Source organism: Patagioenas fasciata, chromosome 14, assembly GCF_037038585.1.
Source record: "Patagioenas fasciata isolate bPatFas1 chromosome 14, bPatFas1.hap1, whole genome shotgun sequence".
NCBI classification, from domain to species: domain Eukaryota; kingdom Metazoa; phylum Chordata; class Aves; order Columbiformes; family Columbidae; genus Patagioenas; species Patagioenas fasciata.
Genome location: NC_092533.1, coordinates 15,834,240 through 15,856,414, shown reverse-complemented (window position 1 = coordinate 15,856,414; position 22,175 = coordinate 15,834,240). Strand labels below are relative to the sequence as shown.

Below are 22,175 nucleotides of genomic sequence, written 5' to 3'. Positions count from 1 at the left end.
ATTTCATTTTTCATATGAGTCTCTGCATCCTTTGTCACCAGTGTCTTATAAATTTCTGTAAACTGTGCATTTAAATTTTAGTCATTCCAGCAGACTAACAATTTGCCAGCACAATGAACAGGTATATATTGAAGACCTGTATCTAAAAAGGTGCTATTAAATTATGTGCAGAACAATTGCTAGAAATAGTTCATTTTCATGCATATACTGGATTTTGTTGGATTTGGCACTAGCCATTTTTAACACCTCTGCATATTCATGAGAAAATATATTAAGTGATGGTACCAGATTAAGTTTGTTGATGGAATTATGGTTCTGTTTGTTTATTCTAGTTTGTTTACTCTAGTATCAGAATCTTAATAACCATGTATGTGTCTTATTTTAACTGCAGTGTATGGCCATATTGAAAACCAGTATTTTTGTCCTTTAACTTTTCAGCTATTTACAATTTTAAAGGCACAGGAATACCACAACTACCTCTACAGATCGGTGATGTGGTCCATATCTTGGAGTCCTGTGAAGGTGAGTCAGTTGCCTTCAGGCTATAGGGTTCTCTGTGTGAATAACTTAATCCTTTTACTTCACAGTGTTTCCTCTGTTGCTTGAGTACTTGTCTAACACACTTATTTGTATTGGTGGTGGGGTTCTGTTTTGAGGAAGAACCTGTTCATTTTTGGATAGCCAAAATCAGAAGTGCTTCAGTCCATGTGGTTTCTTGGGGAAGCTATCACCAAAGGAGGAAGTCATAAAGGTGCATGTAAAGTATGTGAAGTTCACGGCAGCTTGTAATATACCTTATGGAAGTTACATTAGATTTGATTGAAATTTTAATGGGGTACATTTTTGCCTCTAAATGAAATATTTGTTGCTAGGAGATACTCAGCACCTTCATCATCCTATAGCATAAGATTGAAATCCAGTATGTTAAATCAGTCTGTAGGTCAGCATGATAGAAATGTTTCTGAAAAACATCCAACTTACTGAAGATGCTAAACAGCTGAAGTCCATGTCAAGTAATGCATAATAGAGTCAATAGGCTGATCCAAACTTATCTAGTTGGTATGTGGAGATACGTGGCCAACTGGCATAAGTGTAAAATAAATGCAAGTAATGAAAAAAAAGGCGAACATAAAATTTTATATGTTTGTGAAGCTGAATTAATTGTCAATACTGTAGTGATAGTGTATTTCTCCATATTGGTTTCATCTGTACCTTCACAGCCGGACTGAATTCTTGTTAGAATTAGTTAGTCTGCCAGAGCTGTTTAAGTTTTTATTACTATAAAGCAATAAGGGGGCAATTATTACTAACTCAACTGTTAGGTATCTGGAAAGCGTCTTTGTAATAGTAATTTATTTTCAATCTGCAGTGACGTTCTTGACCAGGTAAGAGCTTAAAATATGAAGTGCTTCAAGCTTTTCAAAATACAATGTAAAAATATTTTCTTCTACCTGTTCCCACTGTCTGTCAGTTGGATCTTATTAACTACAGTTATGTTCAAGAGAAAGGCCAACTGCTGCGTTATGCAGTTATAGAGACAGCTCAGCGTTGAAAGACACTTTGTATGTTGTGATCATAAGGCTGCAAAGAATCTGTAGCTGTTTGAGCCCAGCCCATTCCACTTCAGAGAGCTCAGGTTGTTTTGCATGGAACCATCTCTTTGGGAGAAGAGCATCTGTGAAATTATATCTACTATGTTTTGGAGCACAGAAGTATATATGTATTTATTTATTTATTTCTAAGAGAAATTCAATATCTCTAAGCATTGGTGAGTATACTGATGTCACTCATTAGACAAGTAGTCAATAGATACTTCTCTTTAAGTCATGAGTAATAACTTGTCTTCTCTCCTAAAAAAAATGCAAGGTCCGCATAGTTCTTTAAACCTCCATTCTAAACACGTTGGCTAAGAAAAAAATATATCGGCAAACCAGAAACCTCCTCATCTATACATTGGCTCTGTTCATTTCAAAAACAGCATTTCAGGTTTCTGACTCCTGTGGTACAATTGTTGTCAGGCCAGCCTAATAAGTTGAGTTGTCACCTTGTGGGGTTATTTTCTATCTAAAAGTCTTTTCTCAATGTTCTGCCTTTAGCATGCTGTGTCATAGTTTCCTTTATGAAATCTGCTTGTCAATGAACAAGTAGAATCTTTCATATTGTGCCAGTGAGGAAGTTATCAGGTATCTTAAAAATATACTGCCAGCTGCAGCTCAAGAGTAACCACGAGTAACAGGTTATTTCCTGTGTTCATTTTATGTGCTATTTTAGTTTGTTTTGCGTGCACAAAAAACATGCACAGAGCATACACGTGCAGTCACAGCAAATGGGATTAAATAGATTTTACGCACTTGGTTGTAAATTGGAGACTACATGCAAATAATTCAGTTTTAGAAGTCATTCGGAATTTCATTGTTGAGAAGATACTGGGTAAAATCCTCAGGGTTGAAAAACCTGAAAAAAATCTGTCCTGAGCTTGTCTTTGAGGTCAGTGGTTGTCCTGTGACTTTTATCGTTAACTTTCTCACACTACTGTTTGGTTTTTTTTTTCTAATGCTTTTGTTGCGTAGCTGAATTACCTGTGCTGTGTTAGAAATGGTAAGAGTGAAACGGTGGTAGGGAAGACATAATATCTGTTCATGAAACTATGCTCAAATGCATGCTTTTAGTCATAAAATGCTTTCTTTGGGATGAAATAGAGGAAGTATTCAATGGAGTTGAATACTGTTGCTGTGCAGGTGATGCTTCAGGTTGGAATGTGTGCACATTAGACGTGGCTTCTTCTGTAGCTGAGTAAGGTTGAACTCTTTATTTTAGATTCTATGTAGAAGTTTACTGTGACTTAACTGGAATATAGAGGGAACAAAGTCTGAATTAGTATTTTAATTGCCCCTACTGCAATGCTGCATTCTTTTCTTTCAGAAGAGGTTTCTAGCTATGAATGGAGCAGGAGCCCCATAATAACCTTTCTTTTTCTTGAGGTTCTGCCTCGAATTTTACCTAGGAAGATGCTCTTCAAGTTGGGTCCAAAAGCTGTGATTTGTCATGCAGAAATATGGCTTACTCCTCTTACATTCAAGGAAGTTGGATATACAACAACCATGTACTGGATTGGAGCAGTACTAGAATACAATCGGGAGAGCTTCATGGGCCATCCAGTATCATGAGTGATCGTGATTGAGAGAGATAAATGCGTGCATGTGTGTGTTGTATATTACATTACGAAAGAGCTTATCCTGTCTCTTTTTATGTGAGTGTGCAGATGTCAAACTCTGGGTAAGATTAAGTCTACTTGTTATGCAAGACTTGAAAGTAGACCATACAATCATATTTGTTAAAGTGCAAGCCATGCTAAATATGCTTTATGTTCATCTGTGTATTTATGGAGTAACTATTAATTTTTAAACATCTTACACCAGATAGTCCTCATACAAAACAAACTCTGTGACTTTATTATATACTTTTCATGCAAATATTCTGCATACTGAGTGCAGTCTTTCTTCCTTTTAGGTTGGTACAAGGGTTACCTAGTAAGACATAAAGGATCAGAGGTAAGAGCATGCAATTCATTCCTATGAGATTGTTTTTAAGGAATCAACCCATGAAGTGGGTGTTTTAGTAGCTCTTATCAGATAGTCCTATTCTGATCTCTGAAGCCACCTATCTCCATTCTCTTTTCATTTCAAGATGAATAAAATGATTAGAATTTGTCCTGGACAATGTTGGTAAATACTAGAAGTGAGGACTGGGAGAAGCAGATCAAAGAAGACAAATTTACTGTGCTTTCAAGTTAACAGACTGCTGAAGACACCATTTGAAATAACTTTTTGAATTGATTTGATGTGCCTGTTTATGCACTTCTTGGCTAAGGATTCTTTTAGGCTCCATTCAATAGAAACAACTCCCATCAGGCTTAAATTCTTAAATAGATCTCTAGTGTACAAAATCACATTAATTAAAAAAAAAAAAGTCAGTATTCTTATACCTAGAAATTGAAGCCCACAAATTAAGTTTTTACCCTGGGTTAGACTCCCGAGTTAAGCAGCAAGAAAAACACTTTTTAGTGTCAAATGTAAAAAAGGTGGGGATTTGAAGTTAGAGGCTCATGCCTATATTGCAATAGAAATATTTGGTGGAAGTTGCTTTTCTGTAGCCGGGAAAAAGGATGTACAGAACTTTGACAGGCACTTAAAGGATATTTGGGATATCTGGGGAGCAGAGGGCCGGTTGTTGGCAGAGAATATGCCATCAGAGAAAGATCAGACCAGTCTTAAGTCTCTATTTCTCATTTTTCTTATTTTGTGTTCAGTTGCTTGCAGGTATTAGCAATAACTTGCATTAACTTAGAGCAACTAATTAGTGTCTGTTTTCAAACTGTATGTGATAGTAAAATATTTTAGTTTCCTTTTGGAAGTATTAGATGCTTCATTTACTGTTTTACTTCATTGCTCAATGACTGGACATCCTAAAAGACAGAGCAATGTATGAATGTTTGTGAAGTTCTAAAAAACATTCACCCCAACTGGGAGACACTGCAAGTCACTGCCCACTGCAAAACAACACTGGAGAGGTCTAATCACAGCATGTTGATAGGCTTTAAGTATTCAGTCAAGGTCAAATAGTTACATTGCAAGCAGAATTTCAGATAACTTATGAAGTAAAGCAATTCTGGAGAGAGACTTACAAAATAACTGATACCACAGGCTCCAAAAATCGCCTACATTTTGATATGCTTAAAAACACCTTATTTTTGTTTCTTTCAACAGGGAATATTTCCTGAATCTTTCATCCACATCAAGGAAGTTACTGTTGAAAAGAAAAGGTATTGAATGTAACTGTTTTATTACATTAAGGATCTAATCTGCTAAAGAATGAGTTTTAAGGCATTTATGTACCTTGAACACAGCAGCTATAAAATAGACCAATGAAATGCAGAAACTCTTTTTTTTTCATTTTCATTGTGTTAATTTTTCTTCTCTTTCCTAGACATACAGAAAACATAATACCTGCCGAAATTCCTTTAGTTCAAGAAGTTACCACTACCCTCTGGGAATGGGGCAGCATCTGGAAACAGCTCTATGTGGTATGACATTTTGGCACGCTGTGTGTGCCCTCTTAATTAGTCCTATTTATGCATATTGGGACCTTGTTCAAATTAGTCTCTCTTCTTAGATGTAGGGGATCTGTGAGGATTTAAGAAATTACTTCTTCATCACTGCTTAGATGATTGTAGTTTTCTTCAATGCCTTTAAATTAAAAGGCTGACACTGCTAAGGTGTGGTGTAATTTTATGCCTTTAGTTTCAACCTGGAGTATCCTGTACATGATAAACTTTGCTTAGTTCTTCTTTGTAGAGTTGGCAAGTTTCAAGATAGGAGTACCAAACATAACTAAGATGAAAGAAAAGAGATTCACCATGTTCTTGGGATGCTAGAACAAAAGTTCTGGGATTGTGTAGCTATTAACAGTTGGCGATTACAAGAAGCTGGTCTTTTTACCTTCACTGTCTTAATTTTACATTTCTTAAAGAAAAACATGGTTTTTCCATCTTGGAGAAAATGTTTTTTTCCTTTTCTGGATTTATCTTCTTATTTTAATTGGACCTGAAATATTTTTGCAGGCCTCAATGATCCTTTATACAGAGACCAAACCTTTCTTATGTTATACCTGTTCTTGGACTACAAGACTGAGAGATAAAACATGAATTTGGAGTGTAGAAGGCTAATATTTACATTTCTGTGATAATTTTGCATGTTGTAATCCTACACTAATCCCTGCTGATTCTAGTGACTTGTTTAAGAATTTTTGGCTGCCAGACTTAGGTTGAAAGGTTGACTAGAGAAACCTCAAAATATGGTGAATTCTCTAGTTCCTGAGTAGTCTCTTGTAATGGATAACTGATTTCAAAATCTTGCACTGACTGCTTCAGGAATAAATCTTGAATATGATGTAGTTTTTCCTCATTGGTTTATTTTCTGAAACATGTAGCTTCTTAGTGTTCCTCTTGTTAAAGTCAACAATTAAAACTTGTTTCACCGAATGACACTGAAACTACTTTAGTGACTTCTATGCATTCATTCCCTTTTCTCTTACACATATTAATACCACAATCCAGTGTTACTGTTCCCAGCACGCTCTAATCAGTATCTCTTACAGAAGTAAATTTCTTCTATGATGTTTTCTCTTAATGAGACTTAGTTAATGAATTTTTAAACAGCACAATTAAATAAAACAAAAATGATGTTGTTTGCTGTCTCCAGACAAACTACTTCAATTTAATGTCATTTCTTTATGGTCACATGGGAAATTCTGTCCTTCACAATTTGTGGGATGGGAGGAGGAAAGAAGCCAGGCTCAGTACTTTGCCTAATTCTTGCTCATGCAGTCATTTAGCATTAAATATGACAAGTTCTTTATTGCTCAAGACCAATGTTTCACTTCAACTTGAAGGCTGAAATCTATTATTGTCTTCTTTTGTCTCAGACAAATAAGAAGGAGCGTTTCCAGCAGGTGCAGTCTATGATGTATGACTTAATGGAGTGGCGGTCACAGCTTCTGTCCGGGACTTTGCCAAAAGATGAGCTCAAAGAGCTCAAACAGAAAGTCACTTCCAAAATTGACTACGGGAACAAGTAAGTAGTGTACGTTGCCTCTGGAAAACATGATTTTAGAGCACCCAGCTAGAACAGAGATCAAGGTTTTCTGTTTGCACAATGTGAGGTGTAGGGATATTGAATCTTCCTTTTCAAACTTTTCCCTGTTATTTCTGTGATAATAGTAGATACTGTGTTGAGACTTCCCATAGCAAATCACTTAAATATTAATTTATTTGTTAATTATAGATATATGAGCTTGACTATTGTAAGAATTTGAGGTGAGATAACTGTCTTTTATACACATATAATGCTAGTGTACTTTGCACCCAAAACTTGTCCATCCTTCACAAACATATCCCCCCTCTAGCAGTGTTATGCTACCATTTCAGACGTGGTCCTGAGAGACCAGCCTGTGGTGGAAAAACAGCAAAAGTCTGAGAAGTCTGAAGTGTACAGAGCCTTGGCTGAAGCCCCCACACCACCACCCTACCCCCCAATTCACTAGGGAATTTCCAGGCAGAACTCTGGTTCTGGTAATAGAAGTGAAACTACCAGGGATAGACTAGTTATTTGACAAAATGCCTTGTCTGCTTCTTGCTAATGAAAAGTCACTGCAACACAACATATTTTTGGCAAAAATGTGGTTATGTGTGGTCAAGTAGTGTTCCATCCTCTGAGAAAGAGGGAGAACTTGGTAAACAAATCTTTGCAGTATTGGTTTTGTAGGCATTGGAATCTATTTATAAACTGTATTTATCTATTGCACGTGACAGTGGTTGTTGTGGTCTCAAAGGCTTATATGCAACTGAAAATCTTTAGTTACCTGCGGCTAGACATAAACAATGACCATAAGATGTTATCAAACTTTTGACTTGTTCACTATGATTTCGATGCACAGATTTCTCATATATTGTATTCTTATAAAACATGCTATGGGAATCTTTGCTACACTATGTGGGACTGAATGGTCATTGCAAGACAGATTAAGACAACGCTAACATTTCTTTGCTTTCAGACTTTTGTTTTCATACTCTTCTATCCAAAATATTAGACAGTAAGGTTCCTCCTTCAGAGGAACAGAGGTAAAGAGATGTTTAAAATTGTTTGGGATTGTGCAAGTGCAAGTGGAAAATTATGTGTAGGTGCCCAGAAGTGTGGGGTTGAGTTGTGATGTGTGAAGAAAACTTGCCAAACTGCAGAGAAGGAATACAGGGGAATAGCAATGGAGGCTGAGTGGGTCATTGGGGGAGAGGAGATTGAACACCAGATCAGGAGATAATCATGGAAGATGATGAAGGTGGCTTGCAGTCCGATACAGATTGCTTCAACAACATGAGCAGTGCCAAAAGGGCAACCAGTCCATTTCAGACACCGTGAAAGTGTCCAGCATGAACTAGACCAATTTTAGAGGGGGTGGAGGAGTGAGATCCTGGATAGGCGAGAAAGGGTATCTCTTGCCTGAGGTGACACCATGACACTATTGGTAAGAATATGTAGGAGGTATGGAGGTAAGACTTGAATTTTGAATGTTGAGGTTAAAAAAAAAAAGGCATGATTTGTATGAGAGCAAAGGACAACGGAGCGTAGTAGCCAGTTGAGTAATGGGACTGGGAGAATAAGGGAGCAACATAAAAGCAAAAGGTAAGAGGAAAATCCTACGCATCCTGATTACATAGGTTATACGTAAAAAGCAGAAAAGATGAAGACTGCTTGGTCATTGAACATGGTGAATCTGTTTTATGTGATAAGCATTGAAAAGCTTTGGTGACATGACTATAAATTCCTAAAATATATAAATACTGTACAACAACTTGAAAAGAAATTTGAGAGGTTTAGCTAATTTTTTTTTCAGTCAAATGTTGTTGCATGTATTTAAACTTAGTTTATTGCTTTGAAACTTGAAGCAGGTCTTTCTGCATATGTTTCTAAGCTTTATTTTTATAGAAGGAAATAATCCTGACATTTATGTTTTTTCTATTTTTTACAGGATACTTGAGCTAGATCTAATAGTTAGAGATGAAGACGGAAATATCTTGGATCCAGATAAAACCAGTGTCATCAGCTTATTTCATGCACATGAAGAAGCAACTAATAAAATCACTGAGCGAATTAAGGAGGAAATGGTAGGAATGACTGGCCCAACTTAATTCTTCTTTTGCTAAAATCAAAATGAAAAGCCAGTACAAGGGTTGAAGGATGTAACCTTCTACCGTAAAAGCTGGTAGATACTTTCACTGACAGAACTAGGAGTAGATTCATGTGCTATAAATACAGCTAAGCCTCAAAATGCGTTAGTTCCATTTGTGTACTGGATTCAGGCTGTGGGCTAGGCTGAAAGCCTGTGTCTAAAACTGGTTCTAAATCCATTCTTGGATTCCTAAATGAAATACACCTCCTTTTCCATCTGTGGGCTACTCAATAGGCTGATTTGTGTAGTGAGTAGTTCCATACTTGGAATTCAGGCTGCAAGCTAAGACTAACCAAAGCTCCCAAGATCTTGTGACAACAGTAGTTGTTTGCAACATCTTGCTGCTTGTTAGTTAGTCTGGAGTTGAAGAATCCTGCATCTTCTAACCTGCTAACATTGTAGCTTCATAGTAGAAAGGATGTTGATACACTGGTGAAGCATTGCTGAGGGTCAGGAACTCATTTGCTAGTCATATATATGTTATTAAGCAATGCCATTCAGAGGAATATACGGGGCAATGCCTATTTGCTGGAAACAAGTGTTTTTATCCAAATTTTCCATGATTTTTCAAGATTAACTGTTACATATGACTAAAAATTAAAACTGCTTGTATCTCACCATGTTAATTAATGGATCTAGCTAATGATTTTTCTCCTTCTGAGTAGTCAAAGGATCAACCAGATTATGCGTCATATTCCCGAATGTCTTCATCCCCCACCCACAGCCTATATGTCTTTGTGAGGAATTTTGTTTGCCGAATTGGAGAGGATGCAGAACTCTTTATGTCACTATACGATCCTCAGAAATTAACAGTTATAAGGTAAGCTTTCTTTATTGCAGAAGAGTAGCAAAAAGAGCTGGCCAGAATGAAGTAAAATAGTTGCCAATGCGATAGTATTGCGTACAATATATAAAGAAAAGGAAGAAAAGCAAAATGAAAGCTAAGTGTGGACAGATTTAGTTGTTGGCAGCTACTAAAGAATTCTAGGGTAAGGGATCCCAAATATTTTGACAGATAATTACCAGACTGAACATTTCAGAGTTTTGGAAAAGCCTCAGACCATTTGAAAGTTAAGAGATTATTTTTGATGGGGAACGTTGTGGTGTTTGGAGTAAAGTGCTGAAATGGGAGAAGGGGACGAAATGGGAGTAACTTGTGAATTCAAAGATACATTAAGATTCTGTTGAGTATTCCTGTCAAACACACTGTGATGATGGTAATGCTTCCTCAAAAAAAAAATTGCCATTCTCTCTTATGTTCAGAACTTACTGATGGTGTCTTGTATAGCATTCTACTTGTCTTTTTAGTCTGGTATTAGATTCTAAAAATCACCACAGACTGTTATGCTACCTTTGTTCTGTACTGTGTTTTTAATTTACTGTGGAAGGGAAGAGTTTTTAAATCACATGACAATAAGATATTTATCTTAAAAACAGTGAGAACTACTTGGTGAGATGGGGGAGTAAAGGCTTTCCAAAGGAAATTGATATGCTCAACAATCTCAAAGTTGTGTTCACAGTAAGTGTTTTCCAGTTTACCTTACTTTGCATTTGCAAATGGGCTTGTCTCTTCTCTGTGGTCACTATCAGAACACCTGAAGATCAAAGAAGAGTAAGGAAGCAAAAGTAGTCTACAAAACAGAGCAAGATGACCAATCATGAGTGCTTTAAGGCAGTGACAATGCTTCAGTTTACTGCCTCACAAACTTGATATTTTTGCTATCTGTTCTACCTCTTGATTGCAACTATTTTCTCCATTTATCTTAACTTATATTTTCTCCAAACTTTAAACTGTCAGCTTTTTCATCCTTTCTGTGGGTTCAGTTTGTGGTTGTGTGTTGTGGGTGTTGATTTTGTTTTATTTATTTATTTTTTCGTTGATTACTGAGGCTCAATTTATTACTGGAGGTCCTGTTTAAATTTCACAGTTTGGTTCTTTCCTAAATAATATTTCAATTCTTTTTTGTTTGTATCATAGGATCTTGGAAACAAAGACCTCAGCAGAGACAAAATTTATTTAGTTTGTCAAATAGTCCGAGTTGGAAGGATGGATCTTAGAGACAGTAACTCAAAGAAATACACACAAGGACTAAGGCGGCCTTTTGGGGTGGCAGGTAACGGATGTATCCTGTGCTGCATCTGGAGGAGGACCCAAGGGATACTTGCCCACCCTTGACCATAGTATCTCTAACGAGATATATGAGAATACAAAATAGCTATATCAACTATCTTCCATATTTAGTTTAAGTCCATGAAGCCTGCACCTACATTAGCATTCTTCAGGTCCGAAATGTGCTTTTGAATTTAATTTCCTAATAATTCATACTTACTGCTGCACAGCGCAAACCAAAGCACAGTGCCAGATTATAGAGTTCCATGTAAAAGAAATAAAACCAACTGTCGCAAGAGCTTCACCAGTGTACTCATACCTGTATTTGCAGGGTTAGACCAAAACTGGCCTGAAGTAATTCTCCCTTTACGCAGTGTCATGTTTGTAGTGTGGAGTTTGCACTAAACTAAACAAATCTACCCCTCGTGGGCTACAGTGCTTGGTACTGAAAAAATTATGTTAACCTTGAGGCACAAGAACATTAATGTACCTCGCTGATAGATAATAGGAGATATTTTGTGATGCTATTATATGTTTTGATGATTTTTCTTTTCCTCTTCTAGTTATGGATATTACAGACATCATAAAAGGAAAAGCTGAAAGTGACGAAGAAAAGCAGCATTTCATTCCATTTCACCCGTAAGACAGCCATAGATATCTTTTTATATGCATAAAAATATTTCTGTATATTTTTGCTTTAACTATCTGGAATGTTTCAAGAATTTTTTTTTAATAATTTTATGTTGTAATACTACTAATTATTTAAGTATCTCTAAAAGGTGTTTAAGACTTGACAGGGGTTACATAGCATGTAAAATGAATGTATATTTCTATGAATGTGCTCCTTCACACAGTTGGTACCATGTCCTATTTAACAAAACCCAAGTTTACTAGTTATAGATACCCAACAGCAAGCTTGAAAAGTATGGATAACTAGTAATTTATGTGCTTCAGTCTGTTTTGAATGTGAGAAAAATCTGAGTAAAAATTTGGCTTTGGTTTAGAAGAACTTGAGCTGTCATACGCTAACTACCTTCAGAAAAACAGAAGTCAGACCAACTGCCTAAAAATGTGATGGTACTCACAGATCAGATGCACTTCTCACTGGAAACATATTTGTGCATTCTACATAGCACTGCTGCTATCTACTATGGAGAAAATAATGAATTGTTTACAATTCAATCCAACATATTTGTTATGTGAGAATTTATTTTCTAATTGCAAAAGTAGCTGAAGAAAAACCATCAAAGTTTGTTTGTCAGGCTGTTTATCAGGGAAGGTGGACTGGACTGGCATGTTGGTGAATGCGTTCAGGTTGTGCATCCCTACAAAATGCAAGGATTTCATACTGTTGCTCTGTCACAAAATGCCATTCCTAAAGTTGTCGATTTAATCTTTTTTCACTTCAGTGTGCCTATAAGCTTAATGGGTGAGTGGTCTGCAACTTGGAGTGAGAGGTAATGAAATTACAGAACATAGAACAAGGTCAAGTACTGCAAAGAGGACTGAGGACTGTCTGTCATTTATGTTCTTAATGATGTTTGATATATTTAGCACTTAATTCCTAGTAGACATTGGTTTTTCTCCTGCAGGGTAGTGGCAGAGAATGACTTTTTACACAGTCTCCTAAGCAAAGTCACTGCATCAAAAGGAGACAGTGGTGGACAAGGTAAAGTAGATTATTATTATTTTCTTTCAGTAAAGTAACAAGTAATTTTTCTGGCACTTCATTTTATATTGTTTACATTTTAGAGAAAGGCTTTTAAGTTCGAGCTGTAGCAGCACCATGGAGGTGGGTCAGTGATGAAGCTAGAAGCCAAGAATCATGAGTTTGTTGCAGAATCTTAGGAGCTATTTAAATTAGTAGCTACAGTTTTGTGTTTTAGAGTTCTTTCACCTAAAGGAAACGGGGCAAGTGAATTCTTATCACTGCTTTGGCAAGTAGAAGCAGCAATCATCTGAAGACAGATTACTTTTTGTTTTTTCCCGTACCATAAATGTAATATATGTATTTTTTTTCTCTTAACAGGTGTCTGGGTAACTGTGAAAATGCTTGTTGGAGATGTGATTCAAACTAGGAAGGACTATCCGCATCTTGTAGACAGAAACACAGTTGTTGCTAGAAAGCTAGGGTTTCCTGAGATAATCATGCCAGGTAGGAGGTGCTTTGTTCTCTAATGGGAATGGATATTATTTCACTCTCTAGGTTAATGAGCATCAGCTGCAGCCTTATTTATTTACTGCTGTAAGGGGTAACTCAGAAGGTCTTTAGAATTCACGCTGCATTGTAAGTTTTGTTCCAATATTAGAGGCTTATGTAAAATAGTGAAATCCTTGGAAAGTTTTTTCAGTACTTAAATAGAGAAAATAAAATTAAGACAGTGAGGGATAATCCCGTAGCTTCCTATGTAGACTATGGTGGATGCTTACTTGGATTTTAAATTAACCTTATTTTCATTGTAATTTATAAGTGTCATTTAATAATTATAATGCACATGAGTTTACAATCTCTTTTTTCCATTTGTGATATTGTCCAATTGAAGTCACTCACTGCAGTATTCCTTTTTTAAAAATAAACAGCATTCCCCACATCAAATCTTTCAAGTCAACTCTCGATACTTCAAAAAGTCATATTAATTTGTTCACAGGAGAAAACCAAAATCTGAAGCTCCCTCTAGAAAAAGAGCTGAGCATTTGGGGAAAGTTCAGTAACGACATAATCGGGCACTTCACCAGCAGGTGTCGGTGCAGGACGAGAATTGCTTCAAGTCACTTCGAGGACCCTCATTTGGTTCCTTTCACATCACCTTGTAGTATCTTTTCAGCTAAGAATAACAGAGCTGAAAAGTTAATTTCAGGTGGAAAATAAGACACTTGTATCTGTTTCAATGCAGAAAGAGGTACTCTTGTGAAGTTGTTGACCCTACGCTCTCACAGCATTTTCATTGGTTTTTTTAATCTTTCCATTTATTCTTTAGGAGATATAAGAAACGACATTTATATTACATTACTGTATGGAGATTTTGATAAATACAATAAAACAACTCAGAGAAATGTGGAGGTGATAATGTGTGTCTGTGACGAAGAAGGAAAAGTGATGCCTGTAAGTTTTCTTTTTTCTGTATGATAGACAGAAATGAGTTAAATTTTAGAAGTAAGCCTTAAACTTATAATTTTTTATAAAATACCATTGTTAAAAATATTGCAGTTCCCATACTGAGCCATCTTGTGAAATCTTGTGACTGATAAGTTTTATGATGTTTAAAGTGACGCATCTTTAAGGTCCTATAAATGTCTTGCATAAAGCTGTAATGAGGACTAACACTGAATGACCTATTTTAGCTGTGCTAAGGAACAAGAGCTATTTTTGACAATTACTGCATTCTTACTCTAGGGTTTTTCTTGTGGAAATTCCCAGAGGAATGCAATTTGTAGATTTAAATGGTTAAGTACCATTTCTGCTACATAACAAACCCTTGATTTGTGCAAGGAAGACTGTGTCATTGTTCCTTGGATGGATTACATGGCAAATAATTAGTGACAACAGAGGAGTGTGGATGCTCTATATGCGCAACTTAAATATTTACAGTGTCTTTTTGCTTGTCTGTTTCTGTTTTGAGGAATTTCTGTATTTTCCTTAGGGATTTTTAAGACCAGTTCAGTATTCAGGGGGATTTCTGGCCTTTTCTGAGTTTTATACTGTTCAGTAAATCAGTGCTGTGATCATGAGAGTGAAATCACACTGACACTTATTGAGATCAAATAAAGATGGAGTAACTCATTATGGTTCACAACTTGCTGAAATGTGTTTATGAACTACAATTAAATGCTTGACCTAAATTGTAACTTTAAAGTTCGGATGAAGTAAATGCTAAACTCATGTAACGCTTAGGGTCCACACAATGAGTTGTAATCCTGATTACAAAATGCTACCTGTACCTCTGAAAACACATGACTTGCATGTCCAGAAGGTAGCTCTGCTGTGAAATAGATGTCACCAACCTCTGTCCTGTCTATTCACAACTAATAAGCTTAAATACATATACCAAAGCTTAAATACATATACCAAAGAAGTACTTAAAGAAATCAACAGATTGCAATGCATTCAGTCTTGCATTCCAAGATTATGTTCATTTCTGCAGATGCATAATTTCTCCCAGTGCTGGGAGAAAGTGGATTTCTCACTCTATGATCTGGAATGTATGTTCGAATGATGACTCTTTTCTGTGGGTGATACGTTTTAGACTTGTTTAAACGACAATTTTGAAGAGTCAATTGAAATGCTGTTGAATGTAACCAATACCAAAAGTAACAGTTTTCCCCTTTTAGCCTTCAAAATCTAAATAATACCAATTAATTTTCAAACTCATTAATTTATATTAATTTCAATGTTTCTAACTACCCACAGATGAAAACAGGCTTATGTTCACTAATCAGGAAACTCATTGGCTCTGTTTAGGTATCACACTAACTTCAGTTGAAGAGCTAGCACTAGATTTACAATTTTAAGTAAAAGGCCTTTTGTTCCAAATAAATGTCGTGGGATACATTCAAACAAGTTGGTGCAGAAACCCTGAGAAATCTGCCTTCAGGCAGATGAGACATACCTCTCTGCAGTTAAATTGCTCTTACCAGACCTTACAAATCATCTTTGGGTGTCAGCATCACAGCCTTCTTGTTTCAAGGCATCCTGATGATCCCCACCAGGGGAGGTTTAGATTGGATATTAGGAGAAAATTCTTCCTGGAAAGGGCTGTCAGGCATTGGAACAGGCTGCCCAGGGCAGGGGTGGAGTCACCATCCCTGGAGGGGTTTAAAAGGTGTTTAGATGAGGTTCTTGGGGACGTGGTTTAGTGCTAGATTTACTTTATGATTGGACTCGATGATCCTGTGGGTGTCTTCCAACCAAAATGATTTTATGGTGTTTGAAGCTGCCTTCTAAGATTCACTGGATTTTCAGTGTGAAAATTGCACCTTTGCAGTATTTAGTGTAGCTTATATAGGGTTAGTTTCATCTGTGCCTTTAGTAGGGAGTTTAGTATGTTTGGTTTTTTTCATGCACCTCAGTTTCATGTCTGATGCCTGGTAAGGTGTCAGTGATCTGAGTTCTTCAATTATCAGCATTAGTAGTTACTCTGCAGGCATAGTCAGCACCCGTGATCAGCTAGGGAAGACAGACGTAGGCCAAGGTTCTTCACAGGTTCACTAAACAAGCTGAATTTCTCGGCTACAAAAATTGTGGATTTGATTAAGACATTAAGTTAGATCTGTTCTAGTTGTGATAGTCATTAGAGAATGGGAAGATTCTAAATGTTGAAAAAATGCAGGAGCGCATCCTGTCTGTGCCTCTACAATGTTTAGCTTGGAAGTCACCTTTGGTATGCAACCAAACACTTCTGAGATTTTGTTAGAATAAATGGAGAAATAAATTGGATAATGAAGCTAGATTGTTTTTATTTGTATATTTCTTCTAATAACTGAGATGATGCCTTGGTTACTGAAGTTCTTCAGTTTGAGAAGTCCAGTCTATACATGTTCATTGCCCAGCTCTTCTTGGACCCCACTCTATAACCTCTGTAAAATGCAATCAATGAGTAGGCCTAGTATAATTATGAAAAATGTTTATTTTCATTATGTTCAGAGGCTTGGAAAATACAATGCTTCCCCAATGCAATGCTTCATCTGTGTTGGAGATTGCATTAATTTGAAGTATGCCATATGCACATTCAAACCAGCTTGTTAAAGACAGGTCTTGACACTGGGCCTGACCCTGTAGGTGTCACGGAGTGCCTGCAATCCCCAAAGGCAAATCCCCACCTGGGGGAGAGGTTTGCCTTGGCTCCCAGGGCCAGGACACTGGTGCGGCTGTACCCTCTCACCGCTCCCAGCCACCATGGCAGTTGGACGAGGACATGGAGCCGTGGACCAGCCCAGCTCCCGGCTGGGGCTGTGCAAACACTGCAGCTGCATGACCGAGGGCGGGAATCATAGAATCTTAGAATGTCAGGGATTGGAAGAGACCTCAAAAGCTCATCCAGTCCCATCAGAGCAGGAACACCCAGATGAGGTTCCACAGGAAGGTATCCAGGCGGATTTAAATGTCTGCAGAGAAGGAGACTCCACAACCTCCCTGGGCAGCCTGGGCCAGGCTCTGGCACCCTCACCGGGAAGAAATTTCTTCTCATATTTAAGTGGAACCTCCTGTGTTCCTGTTTGTATCCATTGCCTCTTGTCCTACCGTTGTTTGTCATCCAGAAGAACCTGGCTCCATCCTCCTGACACTCCCCCTTTCCATATTCATGACCATGAATGAGTCACCCCTCAATCTCCTCTTCTCCAGCTCCAGAGCCCCAGCTCCCTCAGCCTTTCCTCACACGGGAGATGCTCCACTCCCTTCAGCATCTTGGTGGCTGCGCTGGACTCTCTCCAGCAGTTCCCTGTCCTTCTGGAACTGAGGGGCCACAACTGGACACAATATTCCAGGTGTGGTCTCCCCAGGGCAGAGCAGAGGGGCAGGAGAACCTCTCTGACCTACTGACCACCCCCCTTCTAATACACCCCAGGATACCATTGGCCTTCCTGGCCACAGGGGCCCAGAGCTGGCTCATGGTCATCCTGCTGTCCCCAGGACCCCCAGGTCACAGAATCACAGGTCCCTTTTCCCTACACTGTTCTCTAATACGTCATTCCCACCTTACAGTGGAAGTGGACCCGGTGCTGGCCCAGCCCGGGGTGCTGCAGCCCAGGCCAACAGTGGGTGCAGCTTGCACGGGGCTGGCGGAGCTGAGGTGAAGCCACCATCATCGGCAGGGATGGGAATCCCTGGGGAGGCTCCGGGTCGGTGCCCACCTGGGCTGGTTGGTTTTGCTCAAGTCATAAAACTTCACACAAAGTTAATGAGCCACTAAGCATGGTTTTCTTCCTTTCTTTTTGTTAGAATGCTGTTTGCCTGGGAGCGGGGGACAAACCTGTGAGCGAATATAGGTCAGTTCTTTACTATCAGGTCAAACAACCACGTTGGATGGAAACGTTAAAGGTATGGTATAGGTGATTTTCACTTTTTTTCGCTTCATTTCTTGCTACCTCGCATAGGAGCTTTGTACAGCATCAGCTTTTTGTAAATAATAATGTAGTCCTGAATACAGCTGGAAGGATGGAGCCTCAGTCATACGTCAGTTATTAGAGATACATGGTTACTGAGGCTTAAACTTGGCCTAGAAAACAATGTAAGATTTTGTTTAGCAAAGCAAATGAGGTCTTATTAGATAACCTTATATCCTAACATGGCTCATAAAAAATGAAATAGTGCATTTGCTCTGTTTTGGTGAAACAGTGGAGATGAGCTTGAATTGCATGATCAGAAACCAAACTGAAAGAAAAAACATATCCCACCCACCTAAATATTACAGTTTGAGAGAGAAAAGACTGTCTTGGATTTGGAGGCACACCAATAATTATCCAATCTAGGTTTAATATCTTTGATTGGAAAATGCCCAGAAACTTCTAGTAGTTCTTATCGAGCATGCCTCAGGCTTGCTAGCAAGCATACTTTTTTGAGGACAATCCTTGAAGAGGATATTGTCTTGTATATTAAAGCTGTGATTAGTACACTAAGGTATATTGCTGAAATTGAAAGGACAGGAAGGCAATGGAAGTATAATTTGAAACAAGCTTATTAGTTGTTTTGAAAACAATGATCCATTCTGTTTTTTGCGTACTGTATTAGATTCTTGCTAAGCTTATTCTGTAATTCAGACTTTTATACAGAATCATCAACAGTAGATCCTTTTGAAAAGCATAGTTAAGGTGAAGGAGTGTTATTCAGTAAGATTTGTAAAGGAAAGTTGTGAATGAACACAAATGAATAAAAGTCTTATCGAGTTCAGAGTTCTAAAACTTGAAATATAACGACTTGTGCTTTTTCTTATGCAGTTGGCCTTTTTTGTTGCATGGTTGTTATGAGTAGGTATGGTATTTTAAGAATAAAGCAGTCATGAGTTTCTGGGATTCTACTCAACCCTTTGAAACGGAATTTAATAACAAAAATGTACTTATTTTATTTCACTAGAATTTTCTTTACTTTTTCACTTGTTTCTTAAAGTGGTTGTCAGTCCATGTATATGAAATGTGGAATTTTCATATTGCAGAGGTGTTGCATAATTCTATATTGTTAAGGGAGTAGGTAATAAGACTGCAATATACTTTCTAGCATACAAGCACCTGCATGCTTTAACTTACCGGGTTCAGTGCCTCATTTCTTTGGTGGTGCTAGACTTTGAGCAAAGTCTAACAGGTAACTGCTTACAAGCCACCTGTTTTCCTACTGTGATCAGCCTCAGGTGTTTGAAATGGTCTTTAAAAGGCATTATGGACCCAACAGAAGTGGTGCTTGTTTATTTGAAGATAGGAGCTCACTACATGTGAAATTACCTTCTCCCCTTGACCCCATAACTCTATTGATTATTTTCTGATTTTACAAAAGGTAGCTGTCCCTATTGAAGACATGCAAAGGATACATCTACGCTTCATGTTCAGACACAGATCATCTCAAGAGTGTAAGTAGGGAATTTTTACTTGAGTGAACTTTAATCCCTTGGTGGGTAGTCAACTGAAAATATTTTGCTTTGCAGCTAAAGACAAAGGAGAAAAGAATTTTGCAATGGCCTACATAAGACTAATGAAGGAGGATGGAACAACTCTTCAAGATGGAACCCATGACTTGGTAGTCCTAAAGGTATTGGATCCATTTTTGTTCCTTTCTTTCCCCCACAGGACACCTCTTTTCACACTGTTGTCTTTGACTGCATTGTTTATTTTCTTAGTGCTAGGATGAATTTATTATTCTATCAAAGAGAAATATTATATTTTTCATTTAAACACAGAAATGGTGTAACTTGCTCCATGGTCAGTAAACATGGCTCTACATTCTAATTAGAGAGGCATTATCTAAGCACAATGAAAGACAGTTGCTCTTTCTACTATTTTTACTGAAGTTTGTGCTGTTGACCTTCTGTAGTATAGAGGATGTCATGCTGAAGCTCAGGACCTGGATGGTGTGCCATTGCTCTTGCTGAAGGGGGAGAAACGTGGTGTTCTATTTAATTTAAAATCTTTGTCATGTGGGAATGTAATCTTAGGGAATTGGTTGTTTGAAACTGCTCTGTGTAGTTACTCAGGTACAATAGGGAAAGTTTAGGGAATTCGATTTGTGATGTGAAGAACAGTTTTGTCTAGCCCTCATTTTTTTCTGAACTGAAGCAGGGAAAAGATACCTCAAGATTTGGTTTTAGTTGGGGTATTGTGGTGTTTTGTGTGTGGGTAAGGCAGGGGTTGTTTGGTTTGGTTTTTTTCCTTCTTTTGGAGAACAGTGTCTGTCAGGAATTAAGAACCAGAAATCACTTACAAGACAGAAGAATTTTTACCTTAGGTATTTATCAATGTTCTTTCCATGAAACCAGTTTGCTATAACATTAAGTTAGTGAGATGCATACAACTAAGTCAAGTTGTTTAGGTAGTCCAACAAAGATGAATGGCAGTGTATAGTTAGTTACCTTCTCTTCATTGATACCAACACTGATAAATATTCAGATGAGAAGGAAATAATGATCACATTGTATGGCTGTGTGGTTAATGTTGGTTGTGAAATTCTATCTCATTAATTCCTGCATCAACCTTGTAATTTTTCCCTGAGTGACACCTTAGATGAGGAATGCTAAACAGAGTTGACCTAGTTTATGTTAGGGAGAAATGGACAGATTTTCTGACATATGTTTGCCTATTCTAGCATTAAAACCAGTAATTGTAAGCTGTGAATATTTTAAAGAGTTGTACATCTGGCCTCTCAAAATAAGTGATTTGAAAACTGCAAAGTTTAAACAGTGTACTTCATTTTTACTGCCTTCAGGCTTTGAATCTTTTCAAGAGACTTTTGGATGAAAATGTGAAGTCTTTTCCCCATTTTCTATCTAACTTGTCTCAGAGGAGGCCAAGATTCTCTTCTGTTTCCAGAAATTTGGAGAAGTAGTTATTTGGCAAGCTTGATACAATCTTAAAATGCTGTCTGTTTTGCTGCATAAGAGTTTTGCCTGTCTGTCTAGGTCTCTTTGTGATCAATTTGTAGTCTATACCCTGTGTACAGACTTCAAGGTGATGCTCAGTAGTCTATTGTGTTCTGTAGCTACTGACATTTTAATGAGAAATCAGCTCTTGCTTTTACTCCGTTAGTGATGTAACCCCTCATAGCTCCTTACTGCACCTTAAAACACATACTTTTATGACTTCAATGTAGTATTTTCCCTGCGTAATCATTGCAGCCTTTCTTGCTGACCAACATTGACACGTGCTTTACTTTGACAAATCATGCTGGGACGTGGATGTTTTTTATCCATTATCCAAGTCTAATTTTAAATCCAGTGGTGTGAAATATGTAATGCATAGTATGTTGTTTTTCAGGGGGACAGTAAAAAAATGGAGGATGCTAGTGCTTACTTGACATTCCCTTCTACACGTCAACATGTGGAAAATAAAGGAGCAACCCTACTCAGGAACTCAAGTATTGTAGGGGGGCTTTCAGTAAGCTCACGGGATGCATTTTATATTTCAACTCTTGTTTGTTCTACAAAGTTAACTCAGAATGGTATGTATCTTCTGAACAGGTAGGTGTTCTAGAAGACATTTTCACAACTGATTAATCACATTTTAAATGTTAATGTCTGTCAATTTATTTTCTATTAGTGGGCTTACTAGGTCTCTTGAAGTGGCGTATGAAGCCAGAGCTGCTTCAGGAGAACCTGGAAAAACTGAAGATTGTGGATGGAGAGGAAGTTGTGAAGGTACATATTTGTATAATTATTCCAATAATTATTATTCTTGGTGTCGCTTCATACCATGGCAGAAAAAACGCTGCATGGTTTCAAAAAGAAACTGGGGGGTCAGTTTCAGTAGACATAAACATAGTAGTATTGGCTACTATGAGGCTGTGGAGATTTGCAAGATTACTAGTCAAATATGCCTGCTTTTCCTGGTAATTAATTTATTAGGATTTTTTTTTTTTTTTTTTGCTTTCTGTTGTTGTATTTTGCTGGAAATTTTGTGCATGGATAGAGAATTCAATACCAAGAGTATTATTTGAAGTCATTGTTGCTTTGATCAGGTGTTTGCTTATATGTCACAGGTAAACTTTAATTTTGAGCATGCACAGAATATTTTCTTTAAAGACTTGATAGGATATAAAGGCAATAACAGTAAAATATTTTCCACAATCTCTACAAGTATCTGCTTT

At 37.5% G+C, this 22,175-nt stretch overlaps 1 protein-coding gene across 1 annotated transcript in view; it reads left to right on the top strand.

The window, feature by feature from the left end:
- DOCK2 (dedicator of cytokinesis 2) overlaps positions 1–22,175 on the top strand; it is a 172,451-nt gene that overhangs the window by 9,383 nt on the left and 140,893 nt on the right. The window contains exons 2-19 of the mRNA XM_065848779.2: positions 439–522; positions 3,511–3,551; positions 4,767–4,822; positions 4,987–5,083; positions 6,484–6,632; positions 8,584–8,719; positions 9,450–9,604; positions 10,222–10,303; positions 10,763–10,898; positions 11,458–11,533; positions 12,487–12,563; positions 12,924–13,049; positions 13,873–13,997; positions 17,832–17,930; positions 19,377–19,449; positions 19,525–19,628; positions 21,347–21,530; positions 21,629–21,726. Coding sequence (XP_065704851.1) covers positions 439–522; positions 3,511–3,551; positions 4,767–4,822; positions 4,987–5,083; positions 6,484–6,632; positions 8,584–8,719; positions 9,450–9,604; positions 10,222–10,303; positions 10,763–10,898; positions 11,458–11,533; positions 12,487–12,563; positions 12,924–13,049; positions 13,873–13,997; positions 17,832–17,930; positions 19,377–19,449; positions 19,525–19,628; positions 21,347–21,530; positions 21,629–21,726 — 1,898 coding nt within the window. The remainder of the gene's footprint in view (positions 1–438; positions 523–3,510; positions 3,552–4,766; positions 4,823–4,986; positions 5,084–6,483; positions 6,633–8,583; positions 8,720–9,449; positions 9,605–10,221; positions 10,304–10,762; positions 10,899–11,457; positions 11,534–12,486; positions 12,564–12,923; positions 13,050–13,872; positions 13,998–17,831; positions 17,931–19,376; positions 19,450–19,524; positions 19,629–21,346; positions 21,531–21,628; positions 21,727–22,175) is intronic.